This window comes from Dendrobium catenatum, unplaced genomic scaffold (genome assembly GCF_001605985.2).
Source record: "Dendrobium catenatum unplaced genomic scaffold, ASM160598v2 fragScaff_scaffold_716, whole genome shotgun sequence".
Taxonomy (NCBI): Eukaryota; Viridiplantae; Streptophyta; class Magnoliopsida; order Asparagales; family Orchidaceae; genus Dendrobium; species Dendrobium catenatum.
This window is the reverse complement of record NW_021319178.1, coordinates 2929233-2948291: the sequence shown is the minus strand read 5'-3', so window position 1 is coordinate 2948291 and position 19059 is coordinate 2929233. Positions and strand designations below refer to the sequence as shown.

At 36.6% G+C, this 19059-nt stretch overlaps 2 protein-coding genes across 3 annotated transcripts in view; both read right to left on the bottom strand.

Annotated features, from left to right (window-relative positions):
• Positions 1-1313: 1313 nt before the first annotated feature.
• Positions 1314-8664, bottom strand: LOC110096663 (PGR5-like protein 1B, chloroplastic). The gene is made up of 7 exons (XM_020822716.2): positions 8267-8664; positions 7264-7326; positions 7094-7180; positions 6763-7000; positions 3224-3297; positions 2922-3020; positions 1314-1706 (listed from the first exon to the last, which is right to left on the bottom strand). Exons 1-7 carry the CDS (start codon positions 8489-8491, stop codon positions 1635-1637), a joined length of 858 nt encoding a protein of 285 aa, XP_020678375.1. The 5' UTR covers positions 8492-8664; the 3' UTR covers positions 1314-1634.
• Positions 8665-9742: 1078 nt separating this feature from the next.
• Positions 9743-19059, bottom strand: part of LOC110096651 (probable potassium transporter 11) — a 17644-nt gene continuing 8327 nt past the window's right edge. For both annotated transcript variants that reach the window (XM_020822690.2, XM_028696028.1), the window contains exons 3-9: positions 13267-13512; positions 12495-12545; positions 12130-12387; positions 11994-12046; positions 11589-11703; positions 11239-11493; positions 9743-10848 (exon numbers count right to left, since the gene is read on the bottom strand). In XM_020822690.2, the coding sequence (XP_020678349.1) occupies positions 9809-10848; positions 11239-11493; positions 11589-11703; positions 11994-12046; positions 12130-12387; positions 12495-12545; positions 13267-13512 (2018 nt within the window). In that variant the 3' untranslated portion in view covers positions 9743-9808. The remainder of the gene's footprint in view (positions 10849-11238; positions 11494-11588; positions 11704-11993; positions 12047-12129; positions 12388-12494; positions 12546-13266; positions 13513-19059) is intronic.

Sequence of the window (19059 nt, the reverse complement as noted above, 5' to 3'; positions counted from 1 at the left end):
AAGCGTCGCATACAAGCAACGAATAAAAAATAATTTCATCGATTCTAAACGAAAAAGGCAAAAAAAAACACCCTCTCAAACGAGGCTTATATGATATTTGAGGTTGATGACCGGTAATAACGATAAGCAACGATGTCCTAGCATGAAGCAATCTTGAGTTCCTTGGATTCTTCTCGTTGACACATTCATTTTGACTATCAGCATGCTAAATTTGAAAATCATTTTGTAATCCAATTAGTGTCTTAAAATTTTCAATTACACTTCAAGCCTTTGATTTAGCTCATTGAGGCTAGGATTGGGTCACTTTTGGTAGAGATTCTGTTCGATGTTCGAACTCGTCCGGAGGTCAATCTGAGCGCACCATATCACCCAATGCACTTTGAACGCATTCGAACACAACACAATAATTTTTTCACTTTTGATATCATTGAACTCATTTTTTGAGCCGTTTATTTCAACTATAAATTTACTAAATATCAGAGCTCGAATGATCCTGAATTTAATTTTGAAATTTTGAATTCCAATATGACATCCATGCAATTTTTTATGACTACCAATTTTAAAATACTTCAAAATTAAACTAGGCAATGAACTTTATATTCTTCAAAATTTACCCTTCATTTTTTCACTACAAGCCAACCACTAATATTTTTAATGCCCTTGTATTTAGAATACCTTACATCTATTTTATTTCAAACCCAAAAACCCCTTTAGTAGATAACATTTGACATATTCACTATTGAGAATTTATATAAATTTTAATTTGTTATATGATGAAGAATTTCTTCATTAGTGGCTACATTTTATAATTAATTTCCATGTTGGGGCAATAGGAAAATAGTTAATGATGCAATAATTAAGCGGTTAAGTATCACTTTACAAATTTTAATATTAAATTAAGCATCTTAATGATCATTAGTAATTCATGGTGTATAATAGATGCGCAAAAAAAAAAAATTAGGGCTGTTAAAGTATTTTGAGAGATTTGGACTTTCATGGAGTGCAGCTGCAAGTAAATATAATAAAATCATATACATAAATCAATTATCTTCTCATAAATAATTAATTAAAATTTATATCACTCTTTTTCCAAAAATAAAACTCAATAATTTAAAAACTTGATATCATTATTATCAATTTTTAAATCATTAAATTTAATTTGAAATAAATATAATACATAACCGAGTGATTAAATTATATGACTAACAAATTATTATAATTTAATTTGTGCCAAAATATCTTAATACAATTTCTTTTAGAGGAAGCAAATTAAATGATAATGTAATTTAAGATCTAAACCCTAAACATATAAATAAAGAAAGGGCCTATCCTTAATTGCAATGATTTCAATCTAGAATTTAGAGCATGTAATCTCCATCACAAATATCTAAAAAATAATAATACAGCTCTTATAAAATTTTAAATTTTGATAGGACTTTTATTGTTATATTTTTCAAGTGCAAAAGAGTCCATGTTATTATTAAATATTAAATAAACACAAGGTGAGATTTGATATTTTGCCAAATCTCAAAAAGGCTATATGATATTTAGGAAAAAGTGAAGGAGTTAAATGAGAATTACCCCATTTTCAATGGATGATGAAAGAATGCACTGTACATATTGACCAGAAGCTTCTAGCATGTGCTGTTGGGACAAAGGTAAACCCGACCGTAAACCCAGCGCTGCTCAGGCCTAGATATCGATCGCTGCATATAAATTACAAGCATCTTCCATGAACATATTAAATTCTATTATTTGAGGAACAAAAATAACTAAATAGAAGGCATTCTAAGGCTTCGTTTTAAGTAAAAAAAAAATTCTTAGAATAAAAAATGTTATACTAAAAAATTGCTTCAGAAAACAGCAAAAAAGTTATCCCAAACAGTTAATTTGCTCCAACCTTGGATTGTTTAGATGGATATCAAATTGGTGATATTTATCACACTGCAAATAAATTTTATTTTAAAAACTTCTTTTGATCAAAAGAATTGAATGTGCATCTCATAACTTATGATATATGTAAATAGTTGTTGAAGACAAGAAAATCAATCATAGGTCCTCTTATAAATTGATTAATTAGATCGATTTTAGCTTTATTTATTTCGATTGTAACAAATGAATGTGTATTTTCAATACTGAGAATTCATTTGGGACAACTTTCTTATTGATTTCTACGGCAATTTTCTCCTAGAGAAAATTATTTTAAAAAGCAATAGGAAAACCGTCCCAAACGAGCCCAAAGAAGACAGAGGAATCATAAAGAATAAAAATGACCCTAAGCATTTTGGAGAAAGCTAATGATGACGACGTTCCAATCAGCTATGCAAACAATGCTAGCAATCCAACATGAAGTACAGGAGCTATTATTCTATGCGGATACTAGACGGTTCTCCAGCCGGTTACACACTCGGTACCGAGTGAGATACATTTTTGAGGTGACGTGACGCATTTTATTGGTCTCTGGACGCCATCCGGACTCCGCACAGAAAAATAAATCGAAGTACAGGTGGGTATATTTTTAACCGGATATTATGATGTTGCAAAATACAGGCAACTACATAAAAGCTGATGGTTCAAACTTCTTCAAAGCGGTAAAAAATATCATCATTACCTGCAACTGATCTTTTCTTTTTCATCAAATATGATAAAAAGAACGCAACTTCGGGATTTTTTTAACAAATGATGGTAAATCCTACAACTGATTCTTAGTACAGACTTTTAAAAGCGGGCTCTATTAAAGACAGGAGACGATAAGTTCATTAAGCATTAAAAACATATTTTATAGCGAGGACTAAGTAGCTTTCTATATTATTGATCCAATGGTTCAAATTTAAGTGACAAAAACTGCCTTTCCAGTTAACATAAAACCATTGAAGTAAAGGAGCAATGATATAATGCACATAGAAGTAGAAAATGATTACCTCAACCTTACCACGAAACTCCAATCTACTTTTACAGACATGACATTGGGTACCATGTGGAAAGAGAATAGAATTTTCAGCCTTCACAAATGCAAAGACCTGACAAGTAACCATATTCGAATTAGTCAAATGCGTTATAGGCTTCTCTTGGGATGACTTTCTTACTGCTTCTTAAAGTGGTTTTTTAGTTTAAATATTAAAAATTTTGTACTAGAAACCTACTTTAAAAAGCAGTAAGAAAGCCGTCCCAGACGAAGTCGTAGTTAAAACATATAAGAAAGTCAATAGCCAGTGGGTTCAACCTCCTCCCCACAATTTGGGCATGCGCCTTTTAATGCCACTAAGTGCTTCATCCAGAGGTCTTTCAGAGCTAGGACTGTTTAGAAGATCAGTAAGTATCGATGAGCATAAAGTGAAAAGATAAGATCAAGCATTTGCATTTTAATTTCTTACGATCAGAAATCACCATCAATTCATGAAAAATTCATAATGAAAAAAAAAAAAAAATCAAAAGCACGTCCGGATCATTGAAGTAGATTGATGAAACATTGTCCCAATTATGTTTAATATGCAAAAGACCATTAAATGATGCTTATGGAAAAGAAAAAATAAAGTCACAAAAGGTAACTTTGGTAAAAAGGTCTTCACTGACACTTCTCATTAAGGGCATATGCAAAGTGCGACACGTGTCAGATGTTGGACAACAAAAATACACCTCAAACAAAAACGAAGAAGTGTCAGATTAAAATAATATTTAAAAAATAAAGTGTTCAAAATATTTTACAAAAAATATATTTTAAAATATAATATATATGTTTCAATATTTTATTTAGTTTTAAAAATTTAAAAATTTTCTTATTTCCTCTCTATAGCCCCAAATCAATTACTTGTACTCAATACCTTGTTCTCCTAAACATTACCTTTTTCATTTCTCTCAAGCAGATCGTGGCTAAGGTTCACATTGATGCCCAATGCCATATAGATAGCGACATCTGACGCCATCTCAACATCAACATCTAACACCCTATCGCCATTGGCATTTGATGCCGTCTTGAAATTGACGACTGGCATTAGCAGTTGCTAAATCTACAGCCATGCCTCTACGTTGTCTCGATATCTTATATTTGTTCAATGTTGTCTCAATATCAATGGCCAACACCGGCTCGACATCAATGCACGATACCCAAGCATGACATCGACATATGACTGCCAACAATGTTGTCATTTTCTCTCTCGACACCTGACACATGACATCGAAATCTAACTCCCAACATTCTAACCTTAATAATTTTAAGCATAATTCATAATTAATTGACTCATTATTTATTTATTATTCTTAATATTCTACCTATTTAATTTCTATGCACTATTTTTAAAATACAATGAAAGAAAACCAATGAATTTGTATCAGCTATTTATAAAGCCAATTGATTGGTGCAGAAATGTCTAGCATAATGGGACATGCTACTCAATATTTTTTAATATACATACATAAATTTTGATTTCATTGTACACGTACCATAAAGATTGATTCTTTGTGAAAGAACATAATAAGAAATTCTAATGACAAAAAGTCAACTATATCTTCCTGAAATCAGAATTTACAAAATCATGAAATAAAATTTTAGACTACATAAGCTTCAATACTGTATTCAAAACCAGAGTACTTGGATCTATAACAAGTGCGTATATTCTTAATTTACTCATGAATTTTCACTGCATTTAACAATCCATAAGAAACTATTGAATAATCATTGTCCAGATAATCACCTCAATCATCTCAAATGAATGCAAATCAAAAAACCAGTTGTGCTATGGAGGCTAGCAAAGTGTAACATTTCAATTATAACATCAGAAGTAACACAATAAATCATGCGATCTTGACACATTAAAATTAAAAAAAAAAACTTAGGTTGTGCTGTTAATTTGTTATTTAGAAGAAAAACTAGTATAATTTGCCAATCGGACTAGTTTATTAATATTATTTTAGATTAATATTCATAAATGATAAGACTAATTTATTAATTAGTATAATTTAGAAAATTTTAGTTTTTAATGATTTATATAATAGATTAGATACTAAGAAGAGTGAAAGATATATGTATAAGTTAGCCAAACAAAGAAATAAAAGAAGAAAGAATTTAATTCAAGTGAAGTGTATTAAAGATAAAGATCAAAAAGTGTTTTTATTAGAATAGGATATTCAACAAAGGTGAATAAGATATTTTTATAAACTCTTTAATGAAAATTATAAGAATGCGATTAACTTTAGTGACCTTAGCACCCTAAATGAAAATAAAGATTTTTTAATTTTATCGACGTATTGATAAAACCGAAGTTAGAGAGGCTTTAAAGAAAATGATGTATGGAAAAACTGTTGGATCTGATGATATTCCAATAGAGGTATGAAAATTCTTAAGAGATGAAGGAATTTCTTGACTTACTAAACTACATCTCGAATTATAAATCACCTATATTTTATTTTCTCTTATTGGAGTTTTAATAAAAAATCAACCACCATTTTGATTTTACTGCAGTTTTTATATTATTGTTTGTTGTTTTTGCTTCCACGATGTAACAGTGTCGTATGCTAAAACTATGAGAGAGGGTTATAGAGCATAGGTTGCGGCGTGATACTAATGTTTCTCAAAGTCAATTTGGATTCATGCTGGGTAGGTCTACTACGGAAGCTATACATTTATTGAGAGGTTTGATGGATAAGTATAGAGAGAATAAATAGGATCTACATAAGATATTTATTGATCTAGAGAAAGCATATGATAAAGTTTCAAGAGAAATGATATGAAGAGTTCTAGAAAAGAAAGGGGTTAATAATGCTTATATTCAAGCCATTAAGGATATGTATGCATGAGCTGTTAATTGTGTTCAAACACAAGGTGGTTTGACCAAGTATTTTCTTATTTTAGTTGGATTACATCAATGATCAATCTTAAGCCCATATCTTTTTGCTTTCGTCATGGATATTCTCACTAGACATTTGCAAGACGTTGCACCCTGGTGAATGCTTTTTACTTATGATACTCTTCTTGTTGATAAGACTAGAAAATGAGTTGAAGGTAAACTTGAATTATGGAGGTCAATCTTAGAGTCTAAAGGCATTCATTTGAGTGGATCTAAAATTGAATATATGGAGTGTAATTTTAGTAATAATAGTTATAGTGGGGAGATTGTGACTTTGGGTGATCAAGTCATTAATAAGAGTTCATGTTTTAGATATCTTGGGTCTATTGTTCATATTGATGGTGAAATAGATTAGGATATTATTAGTAGAATTCAAATTAGAAGGTTAAAGTGGATGAATGCATCGGGCTTGTTGTGTGATAGAAAAGTCCCCCTCAAACTTAAGGGAAAATTCTATAATATGGTGGTTAGACCTGCAATGCTTTATGGTGTAGAATGTTGGTCATTAAAAGAGAAGCATAATATTAAGTTAAGTGTTACAGAGATGAGGATGCTTAGGTGGATGAGTGGCTTTACTCTTAGAGACAGGATACAAAATGAGCATATACATGAAAAGGTTGGAGTAGCTCCAATGGAAGATAAGATTAGAGAGAGTCGCCTTACATGGTTTGTTCACATAAAATGACGGCCTTCTGATAACCCAGTTAGAAAAGAACATGTATTAAATTTGACATATGTTAAGAAATGTAGAGGTAGACCTAAAAAGACTTGGTTAGAAAATATTAAAAATGACATTTCTTTATTAGATTTAAATGAGAATTTAATTTTTAACCGGGCACAATGGAGGAAAAGTATTCGTAAAGCCGACCCCACATAGTGGGATAAAGGCTTGATGTTGATTTTGACTAGTATAATTTACCAGACGATGATGCAATGGGATAACCAATTGCAAATCCGAATACAGTGAACAAAGCACTGTTCAACATTGGAACTAAATCAAATGGATAATTCCTGCTGCTTATGAAGGATTTTGAACTGAAACCATCTTCAAGAGCTATGCTGATGGTAAGGATTGTGGGGATGAGATAGGCGGAGCTGCCTAGAGCAAGTAACAAAGTCCACACAGTTGCTAATGCCAAAACCTGAGAAGGATCTTCCTGCCCTACAAATAAGCCATAACAATCCACAAACAAGTAAAATGCAGGATTCTTGACATAAAAAATGGATACAAAAGCCATAAAGAGAGGTACCTCGGCATCTGCATATGTCGATTGTCGCATGAGACTACAACGAGGATACTTGACAACAGATTTTGAGCCATATGAACGTAGTTTTAACTGTTATTTCCTTTTTTTATCAGTTTAGGATCAAAAATACTTAATTACACTGTGATGGTAGTAAAAATACCAAACACATTTACCTCTACTTTATCAAACATGTCATCGAAAATCAAGGGTTTACCGCTATAATAGGAATCCCGAGCCTGTGGTAACAAGAAAGGAAGCATTAGACACATGATAGATCAAGATCATCAATTAAAATAATTCTATTATAGTATTCAAAATTTCTAAAACAGACAATGCTCCTCCAACGGTGTTGATAACCTAAACATCAAAGACAATAATGTAAATTCATGATAATGCATACAGCAAATGAGGTGGTAAGTTGCTTAATGTGGATCCCTCCTACTTCCTTCCAGACCTCTGTAGCACAAGGAGAAAAAAAGAAATCCATCTCTCCGTTTAGCTGATAAAAAGGTCCTTCCCAGGAAAACTCTATTTGATACCACCCACTACCGTTCTCTCTCCAGGAAAACTCTAGAGTACAAGCACAACAAATCCTCTCCTCCTCGTTTATATGTCTGTATTGTGTTCTTCTGTGTCTTATGCTAATAAGGAAACAGGTTTTAAATTTGAGCAAAAACATTTGGTAGTCTATTTAAAACACCTTAATAAGTCATCATAAGTTTTGGAAACAACCGTGCCTTGTAAAACTGGGAAAGATGCACCCACAACAGCCGAAGTTGTATTTTCTGTCAATAAATTGCGGCATAAGCGCTTCTAGTTCCAAGCTTCCCACAAAATTATTTTTTTCATGGGATCAGAGTGGACTCTTCAAAATTCAACAGAGATTAGGAAATACTTAATACTTCACTGTCAAAATTCTCAAACAGCTGAACTAAGTATGAATCATTCATCAATTAACCAAAATCCAAAGGCATGGAAATTACATCTACCTCCACCTCCCCTACCAAACAACTACTTTCCCCTTGAATAAAAGAAAAAAAAATTATCCGAGTAGCCCTGATTCGGTGCTTAGGCTTAAAAAAATGCATCAAACTTATCTTCAAGGGAGAAATGGCAGCGGCTGCTAAACACTCAGATATATAATCGGCGGAAAACCTGAATGAATGAACACTACACCTGTTGATAGAGCGCTTCAAGCATCTCCTTGCTCGCGGTCTCGATAGACCCGACGAAGAGGCAGGATGGGCCCTCCGCCGCGGCGACGACGATCGCTTTCGAGAAGCTGCGGTTGGCGCGGGCTCTCGCGGAAGAGAGCCGCGCATGCCAGCTGAGCAACCAAGCGGCAGCGCCTCCGCCGGCAAAGGAGGAAGAAGACGCGTGCGCCAGTGAGGAGTGCCGCATGGGCCGCGTGGAGTGAACGTCACGCTTCCCTTGCCCTAGTTAGTGGCCACCACAAGCAGAGCTCGATAGATCGACGGGTCTTTTTTTGGCCCTACTCTGTGGCTGGCAATGCTTGGCTCCATTTTCTTTTCTCCTGTTTCCACGGATCTCTCTCCATCCTCTAATTGGAGAGAAATTATTATGTACGCAGTCCGAATGTTCTGATGTGCGTGCTTATTTTGTTATGTATTTTTGATACATAATTTTTTTAAGTATTTTTTATATATTTTTTGTGTATTTAATGAGTATTATTTATTTGCTAGTTATTTTGTCACGAAAAAATTATGTATCAAAAAATACGCAACAAAATAAGCATTGTGTACGCACATTCGAACACGTTCGAATTGCGTACAAAGATTGTAATTGCTTGGTTTGCATGTAATGAAAGGTATAAATATTAAATATTAAAATCTTAATATTTTAAGTGCTATGTATGTAAATCCCCTTTCAATTTTTTGCGAGTTTTCAAGAAAAAAAAACATTACTTCTACATCATCTTTTATAACCATCTTGAATTTTGTTTTAATTTTAAATGATAATCTGATTCGGCAAATTTCCAACAGTTTGCAAACCTCTAAAAATATATAATTTTGAGGAATAAATTTGAATGCTGATCTAAATTTAATCTAAAAAAATTTTTATATCCATCCATATAATACATCATCATTCATCTTTAAATAAAACTAACTTAAGCTTCATTTGTGATTGATTTTTTATTATTTTTTAAAATAGTTTTTTAGTACAAAATTAAATTCTTTATACTTTTGTACTAAAAAGCTACTTTGAAAAGCAGTAAGAAAACTGTCCCAAATGAAGCTTTATTCTGATATTAATATAATACATAAGCACTCAACTCTAAATAAATCTAATGTTTATAAAATTCATCATCCATCATATAGGCTTTGTATGGGATAGCTTTTTTATGACTTCTTAAAACAGCTTTCTAGATTTAAAATTTTATACTAAAAATTTGCTTTAAGAAGCAATAAGAAAACCGTCCGAAACGAAGCCATAATTCTTAGAGTCATAAATATCCTGACCCAAACGAAGCCATAAGAAAGAAACAATGAACATTGCCAATTCCTTTATGTGGATAAGAATTTATAGCAGAAACAAAATACTACAGTGACTTTTGCCTTAGCGTCCTGGAGAAGAGATTATATTTGAACTTTACAAATTGGTAAATCAAAACCCAGCAGAGAGAGATTATTCTTCTATCTAAAAAGCAAAAGCCATTTATAACTGAACTGCATTAAAATACCAAAGATGTAGCAAAAGCTATACATAGAATATCTGTCCAACGTTCAACAAGCTCTCATGGGGAAGATTAAACATCACACTGTTATCTCTACAAATCCTCCTAAGAAAAGCATAAACATAATCAACAGCAATCTTCTTAACAAGATTTGAATCTCTTCGGGCCCTCACCATTGTATTACTCAATATGTGAACCACTCCAGCTTCCTTGCATCTGTTCAAGAAATCAAGCTCCTCGCTGGTTATTTGGCTTGTAGGAGCTGAAGACCTTGTTACAGAGCTGCCTTGGTGTGATGATTGTACAGGTATGGAATCTTGTGATGAGGTGTTTTTCACCTCCATGATGGAGCCTAAAGTATCCATGTAGCCGGCTTCAAGCAGATCGATCGACTTCGCATTCTGCTGCGCGGAAAATGCGCACTCATCTGAATCTGAGTAGCCCTCCATCATTGCCTCAAGACGAACAAATACTGAAATGCTATCAAACAGCATCTTCTCAAAGTCATCATGCTTCCTGAGCAGATCTTTGTATCCATATCTTGCGACGCATCGGAATATATGAAAGCTTTTCGTGCCGATTCGTTTCACTATGAAGCGCTCGTCTACAGGGACGGTGTAAACTGGAAGGTACTTCACACAAACGAAGACGACGACGGAATGGATGGCGGGAAGGTTAGTGATGAGGTGCGAGAAGATGTGAGGTACTCCACTTGCAAGATCGGTGTACACGAAGCCGATGCCGGGAACTCGAACGAGGCCAAGACTTGGGCCTAGACCAAGAATCCAAGCAATTGATACCCTGGAGTGCTTCTCAAACTCATAGCGCTTAACTGTACCGTAATGCCAAACAAACATGATTAAGAGAAAAGCAGCAGCAATGACAAGTGGCACCCATCCACCCTCATTGACCTTGAATAGGACTGCAGAGAAGTAAGTGAGTTCCACCAAAAGGGAGAGGGCGGTAAAGAAGAGGACAAGCATCCAATGGCTTCTCCATACCAAGAACATTATAGGGATCATTAATAAGGTTGTAACCAGCATGACGATTACAACAGCAGTTCCTGTTCAGAGACTCAACTTTTAGTATATGAACAAGATGCTTTCACTGATTCTAATATCCAATCATGATAAGCAGTAAATATTGGATAAACAATCCAAAAATTTATTTTCTTTTCATTTTTCCTAACTATAAAGGAAATAAAACAAAGAAAATGTCTTAGCCTTTTTCTCATAAAGGATACAAATATATATCATATTTTCATTAGATAGGCCTAAGGCCAATATATCATGACAAAATGTGCCACAAGCTTCTCATATAAGCATTGTTCTTTGGATATGTTTTAAGGGACGGAATATAACAAGAGTTACTTATGCAATGACAAGCAACTTCTATATATCCAGAGCATTCATTATCAGAGTTGGAAGGAGGGAGGGGTGATAAGCATGTGTACCATAAGCATTGCCAATCTGGCTTTGGTTTTTGAACCCAGCAGTAACAGCAATGCAGAGGATCATCAGAATCCAATTAATGTCTGGAATATATATCTGTCCAAGAAACTTCTTTGATGTGTGGACAACCTTGACCATGGGGAAACAATCAAGAGCGGCTGCCTGCTTGATAATTGAAAATGTTGCAGAAATGGTGGCTTGGCTAGCAATACTAGCTGCAGCTGTTGCAATGATAACCATTGGCCAGTATATACCATCTGGAATTAAAAAGAAGAAGAATCACCATCTTTTCACAAGGAATGTATCAGTCAGTTAAGAATCTAAGGGAGAAGAGTGAGAAGTAAGAATCAACCTGGAATCGACCTATAAAATGCATCAAAAACATGATCTTGGTGTTGAATGATGTAAGCTGCTTGTCCAGTGTACGCCAAAAGAAGACATGGGAAAACAACAAAAGTAAAAGCAATCTGCATAAAAGCAAATCTTAGAGTAATAGACAAGCTTTGAGAAAGATAAGGGTCACTTATGCTCCGTTTGAGACAGCTTTCATAATTCTTTTATAACGGCTTTTCAGTATAAAAATTTCAAATTCATGAAATTTTTGCACTGGAAAGCTGTTTTAGAAAGCAAGAAGAAAGTCATCCCAAAAGAAGCCGCTTTCTTATTGCTTTTTAAAGTAGCTTCCTAGTAGGAAGCTGCTTTAAGAAGCAGAAAAAAAAGGTCTCAAACGAAGCCTTAAACAGATACCACAAGTCACCTGAACAGCAAGGACTGGGAAATGACACAGGTCGGAAAATAATACATCAGCTCCTGGAAAAAAGAAAAACAGGTGTTATAAATAAATAAAAGCACGAATAAAAGAAAAGTGCTTTTTACATTCTTCAGATGCTGACCTGTAATGCTAAGCATAATCCCTCCCAGGGAAGTCAAATTTTTGTGGCCACCTTTGAAATATCTAACTATGTGAACTGGATTAAAGGCTTTGAGAACTGAACTGTCATATTTGCATAAGTTGAACACGCCTATGGATCCTATTAACAGGAACCAGAGGAGAACAATGGGAGCAAATAGCCAGCTAACTCTGTCTGTACCATAATGCTGCAAGCTAAATAAACCAACTAATATAACCACAGCCACCAGTATAACCACACCTGCATTCAAAGCGATTTGCAGTGTCACTTGAAGAAATTAAACTACAACATAAAAAATAAACTAAACATTCATAGCATTGTGGATAAGCCTGCCTAATTAAACTTACCATTACTTATATTAGGGTGGTTCACCTTGAGTCCACCAGATGCGGAGAGAACTGTTAAAAAAAGTAAACCTCGACATCAGAAAAGGAATGTCAGCGGCTATAAGGGACAGTATAGCACTAAACAACCAAATGTACCATGGGCATTCAACAAATCAGAAATTTCAGATATGACAACATCATATCTTTATGCAAAAGTCATATGAGACGAGAAAGTATTTAATGAAATTTATTATAAAAATAAAGATGGACATAAATAAGAGCAGAGAGAAGGGCAACAACAACAACATCAAGCCATTGTCCCACTACGTGGGGTCAGCTACATGAATCCTTTTTAGCCATTGTGTCATGTTAAAAGTCAAATTCTCATTTAAATCTAATAAAGAAAGATCATTTCTAATATTTTTTAACCAAGTCTTTTTAGGTCTACCTCTACCTTTCTTAACATAAGTCAAATCTAAAACCTCAACTTCCTAACCGGCTCATCGGAAGGCCTCCGTTTAATGTGACCAAACCATCTAAGGTGACTCTCTCTAATCTTATCTTCCACTAGAGCTACTCCAACCTTTTCACGTATATGCTCATTTTGAATCCTATCTCTAAGGGTAAAGCCACTCATCCACCTAAGCATCCTCATCTCTGCAATACTTAACTTAGTATTATGCTTCTCTTTTAATGGCCAACATTCAGCAGAGAGAAGGGCAAATAAAAGAAATAACAGCAAAAAAAAAATAAGTCCAGCGGGAAAATTAAGCAATATATAGGGATATTATACCTGAAATAGCAGGAGTAAGAATACCGTCCCCAATGGCCATGCATGTTCCAATAAGAACAAGAATAAGAACAGCATTTTTCTTGTATGTATGAGCCTCTAACCAGTGCTTGAGTTTTGCTGCGAATGAATTCTCATCATAAGTTCGGCAACTATATGTTGTTAACTCTTCATCTGTTCTATGCTGGTTGGGAATAGTCCTAATTTTTGCATGTCGGCAGAGAAGTGAATATAAAGCAAAAGTACCCCCTTGTAAAATCAGAGCAAGAACAATATAAGCACCCCATCCATTCACAATATGATTATTTGATTTGCATTTAGTAGCAATGTGCACATCAGTTAAGCAATTATATTGGCATTAATAGAATCTCAACGTTTAAACAAATTTTATTACATCAGGTATGAGTTTAGAAGTAAGAAAACCTTTAGCATTGAAGAAACTAATGGACCAAGAAGACAAAGGATTTTACAGAAAAGACAAACGGAGAATAGTATTAAATCGTCTGTTTACACAGCAGCTTTTGAGTCTATTATATAGACCTCGGTTGTACGGTCTAAGCAAAAGAGAACCAATCACCCATTTACACATCAGACCAAGTACAGTTTTAAACAGAAATTATTTTGAAAATTTTTGTATTTCTGGTTCTAATACTCCCCTGCAAACTGATGAGTCTTGCATGACTGTCAGTTTGTGACGAAATTTTTGAAACCGCGGTGTGGAGAGTGCCTTTGTAAATATGTCTGCTACTTGATCTGTTGTACTGATTGGTAGAATGGAGATGTTGTTGTTCTGAATGTGTTCTCGTACAAACTTTTGGTCTATTTCTTTGTGCTTTGTACGAGCATTAAAGACCGGGTTGTTAGCTAGTGCGATCGCTGAGGTGTTATCGCAAAATATCTTCGTTGGACCGTCTTGAATGATACCGAATTTGGAGAGCAGCCGTCTGATCCATATTATGTCCGCCGTGAGTGCTGCCAATGCCCGATACTCGGATTCGGTGGATGAACGAGCGATTGTGTGCTGTTTCTTGACAATCCAGGAGATGATATTGTTTCCTAAGAATTAGCAGTATCCAGATGTAGATTTTCTGGATTCCGGATCTCCTGCCCAGTCAGCATCTTAAAAGCATTGTAGAGTAAGGTCAGTGTTTGAAACCAATATACCAAATTTGGAAATACCTTTGAGATATCGCAGAAGGCGTTTCAACAGATAAATGTGTTGAGGTTGTGGATTATGCATGTGTTGTGATAACTGATTCACACTGTAGGAGATGTCGGGGCGAGTGATTGTTAGGTACTATAAGGACCCGGTAAGACTGCGGTAGAGAGTGGGTTCTTGAAGGACAGTATCTGTGTTGAATGTGTTTGGGATCTTGGTGCAGGTGGAGTTCGCCAATTCTTTGCAGTCCGCGAGGTTTGCCTGTGCAAGAATTTTATGTACATACTTTTCTTGAGAAAGGAAATAACTATTTGGATGCTTAGTTATTTTGATGCCGATAAATTCTGATATATCTCCCAGGTGCTTCATATTGAACTCTTTGTTGAGTTTGTTGAGGATCTTAGTAATGGTGTCCGGGTCATTCCCGGATATGAGGATGTCGTCGACGTACACCAGTAAGTAGATGCGAATTTGGTCCTTGTTGTACATAAAGAATGAGGGATCAGATTGGCTATGATTAAAGCCAATGTTGATAAGAGTGGAGGTAAACATATTGTACCACTGCCTAGGAGCTTGTTTTAAGTCATAGATGGCTTTGTTGAGATGACAAACATAGTCCGGATGTACGCTATCCTCGAAACCCTTCGGTTGAGCCATGTACACCGTCTTCGATAGGTGTCCGTTCAGGAATGTGTTGGCCACATCAAGTTGTTGCACCAGCCAATTGTTGTGTAGAGCGACTACAAGAAGGATCCTTATGGTTGGTAGTTTGGCAACTTGACTGAAGGTTTCCAGGTAGTCCAGTCCATATTGTTGATGGTTACCTTGAGCAACCAATCGGGTCTTGTGAGTAGCCACCGTGCCATCTGCGTGACGCTTTGTTTTGTATGTCCACTTGCATCCTAGGACTGAGGCGTTTGGCGGTGGTTTGACCAGTTGCCACGTTCCTTGACGTTGAAGTGCAAAGAATTCGATGGCCATGGCTTGACGCCATTCAAATTTCTTGGCAGCTTCAGTGTAGGTAGTTGGATCTGACTGGATTGTTTCCTGATTGTGGGAATGAATCAGGTTTAGTTTTATTGTTGGGCGTAGAGTGTCGGTTTTGCTTCGTGTCACCATTGGATGAGATGGTATGACGTATTGATTCGGGGCTAGCTGAGATTGCTGGTTGTTTGTTGTAGCAGATGGAGTTCGGTTAGGATACAAGATCACGGGGGGTTCTGAGACTTGGTTGACAGAGGATGCTGGCTGAAAACATCTTGCGGGGTTAGAAGAATGCACAGAGACCGGAGTAAGTAATGAGGGAGATATGTCCGGAGGATTGTTGGTATGGTATGAATGTGCTTCGGTGAAGGGAAACCAGTGTTCTTGAAATGTAGTGTGACGTGAGATGGTGATTTTATTCGTATGAGGATTGAGGCACTTGTAGCCTTTGTGAGTGTCGGAGTAGCCAATAAAGACGTGCGGGTTTGCCTTAGGCTGCAGCTTGTGACGGGCTTGCTGCGGTATGAGCGAAAAGCACTCACACCCGAAAACTTTGAGATGTTCATACTGCGGTTTACGATTGTGAAGCAGTTCGAATGGTGAAACCTTGTTTGTAGTCAGGGATGGTAATCTGTTGATAAGATAGAATGTCGTGGCTACGGCATCCGGCCAGTATTTGTACGGGATAGAGGCTATAGCAAGAAGCGTGCGAGTGGTTTCTATGATGTGGCGGTGCTTTCTCTCTGCCAATCCGTTTTATTCTGGTGTGTATGGACACGATTGTTGATGTGTAATGCCATGGTTCGTCAGAAAAGAAGAGAACGAGTAATTCACATATTCGGTGCCACCGTCTGTCCGAAGAGTCTTTATTTTCCGTGAGGTGTAGTTCTCAACCTGTGTTTTAAAATGAATAAACGTATCAAATACCTCAGATTTATATCGTAATGGAAATAACCATGTGAATCTTGAATAATCGTCGACAAAGATAACATAGTATATGTATCATTGATTGGATTCTACTGGGGCAGGTCCCCAAACATTAGAATGAATTAACGAGAGTAAAGATTGATCACTGCGTTCCAGTTTATTAAATACAAGCTTATGACATTTAGAGGTATTATAGGAAATGCAAGAGAGCTCGTGTTGCCTAAGCCTAGACCTGGATTACAACTAGAAATTATATCAAAAGTTCTTTTATTGGGGTGTCCAAGACGTTGATGCCACTGGACGGTCGACGAAATGTTGGCTGCAAGAGCTATGTTGTTATTCGGTTGTTGGCTGATTGGGATCTTGTAGAGACCGCCGTTACATGGTCCTCGATGAATGACTTTGTGCGTCTTCATGTCCTTCAAGAGGAAGCCATTAGGATCAAATATGATGGATATGCATTATCCTTGGTCAATTGAGATATAGATAGTAAATTGTATTGAATAGAAGGGGAATGTAAGATATGTGATAAATGCAGCTTACGAGACGGGGTCGGGAGGATACCCGCCCCTGTATGAGAGATATTGACTGAGCTTCCGTCGCCAATTGTCACGGTGTCTGATCCTTGATAGGGCGTGGAGATTGACATGTTCTCGAGTGAGTTTGTGAGGTGGGAAGATGCCCCCGAGTCCAAGAACTAGTTCGCTTCTGTGGTGTCAGCTCCGGCAAGAAGAGCTGTGTTCGTGTTTCTTGATGACGGTGTGTATTGAATGTTTAGTCTATGTCAGCCTGGGCTTTTTGAGGCAAATCTGGCAGATGAGATTTGCTGATGCTTGTGGCCGAGATGAATTGGGAATGCTGGACGGATTCCTTCCACGAGACCTTTTGCCTCTGCCACGGTAGTTGAAGAGGGCAGTGTTGGGATCGGACCGACCGGTGGATTTGGCTGCGTCTGATGCCAGATTGACTTCTTCGCTTAGAAGAAGAGGATAGGGTTGATCGAGCGTGATCAGTGTAAGCATTGTTCGTATAGCCATCTTGAAGGATTGATATGGGGGAGGTAGACCGTTGAGAATGTAAAGAATTATATCCTCCGTATCAACAATCGCTCCAGCCGCTGCAATCTGGTCGACTAGAGACTCGATCTCGGTGAGATATTGCGTCATGTTGGAGTTCTTGAAGGAGATGTTGTGAAGTTCATTCTTTAGTTGAATTACTTTTGATCTGTTGGTAGATTGAAAGCGGTTTTGTAGCGATAGCTAGATCGCTGCAGTAGTCTCCAAGTAGATGACATAGGGAAGAACCTGGGTAGAAATTGTAGAGCAAATGGACGCAGAAATGTTCTAGTCCGTAAGAACCCATTTGGAGAACAGGAGATATATAGATGACGACCCATCTTGGTTTGTTACCGTCGGCAGTGGAGGAGTGACGTTGGGATCAAGAAAGCTTTGAAACCTATTTGCATTGACGATCTTGAGAACCTGTGACCTCCAAAGGGAATAGTTGTCGGAGGAGAGGGGAATCGTGACCACATTCTTGATGTTGGACACCAGAAACTTGAGATTGGAGGGAATGATCAGATCCGATGCTTCGGCTGATGCCGAAGAGGGACGAACTTCTGTCTGGGAGGAGGCGGAGTGAGCCATAGACAGAATTCTAACCTACTACTGATACCATGAAGAAACTAATGAACCAAGAAGACAAAGGATTTCAACAGAGAATAGTATTAAATCGTCCGTTTACACAGCAGCTTTTGAGTCTATTATGTAGACCTGGGTTATACAGTCTAAGCAAAAGAGAAGCAATCACCCATTTACACATTAGACCAAGTACAGTTTTAAACAGAAATTATTTTGAATATTTTTGTATTTTTGGTTCTAATAAGCATTAATAGAAAATCCCAAAAATAAAATATAAAATTCATTTTGGCCATAAAAATATACTATTTAGTCAAATATTGTTACGCCGGCCCAGGAGGGGCCGGCTGGACCGGTCCGGGTCTATGTTCGGCGGAAGCAGGCCAGGGGAAGGGGCGAAGCTTAGGTGGGGCCCTCTATGGGTTGTTTTAATGTTTGGGAGGGAAATTATTTGAATTAGGGGCTAATTAGGTATTTTGCTTTAATCCTTTTGCTTTAATTAGGGATGAGGGGGAGTTTTGGAGGCATCTTGCATTTGAATTATTTTTGAGATCTAGGGTTTGGTGTTCTTGGGCTCTTGGCTTTGCCGGAGATCATTGGAGAGTTTTTCCTTCCTCTCGAATTGAAGGAAAGTTGTATCTTGCAAGTGCTTTTAATCCTCTATTGAAATAAAAGTGTTTGCATCATTTGTCTACAAATTTCCCTACGTTTTCTCTCAGTTTTCTTGGTGTTTTTGCTGTTTTTCTGCTGTGGACAGCAGTATATCATTGGATCTACTTCAGTTTCGGTGAGAAACACTTGGGGATCCAAGTGTTTCCTATCAAATTGGTATCAGAGCATCGTTTTGGGACCATCGGCGGCTGAAATCCTGAAATTTCAGCGGGTTTTTTGGCATTTGGAGAAAGATTTCTTGTAACTCGTAGAAAGAAAGATGGCCGGAAAGAAGGTCGAAGTCCTGGAAGGCGAATTTGGCCAATTAAAATCAGATTTGGAGGAAAAATTCCTTGAAATCACCGCCAATAATGAGAGGTTGGATGGGAAGTTCACAGCGATGGAAGAAATGATGAAGAAATTATTGGAGATGAAGAC

Excerpts from the sequence above, each read along its gene's own strand:
- LOC110096663 (XM_020822716.2), bottom strand. The coding sequence starts at position 8,491 with ATGCGGCACTCCTCACTGGCGCACGCGTCTTCTTCCTCCTTTGCCGGC. Across the intron at positions 7,327-8,266 it reads TTGAAGCGCTCTATCAACAG|GCTCGGGATTCCTATTATAG; the intron begins GTGTAGTGTTCA and ends TTGTTACCACAG. Across the intron at positions 3,021-3,223 it reads GCCCAAATTGTGGGGAGGAG|GTCTTTGCATTTGTGAAGGC; the intron begins GTTGAACCCACT and ends GTTACTTGTCAG.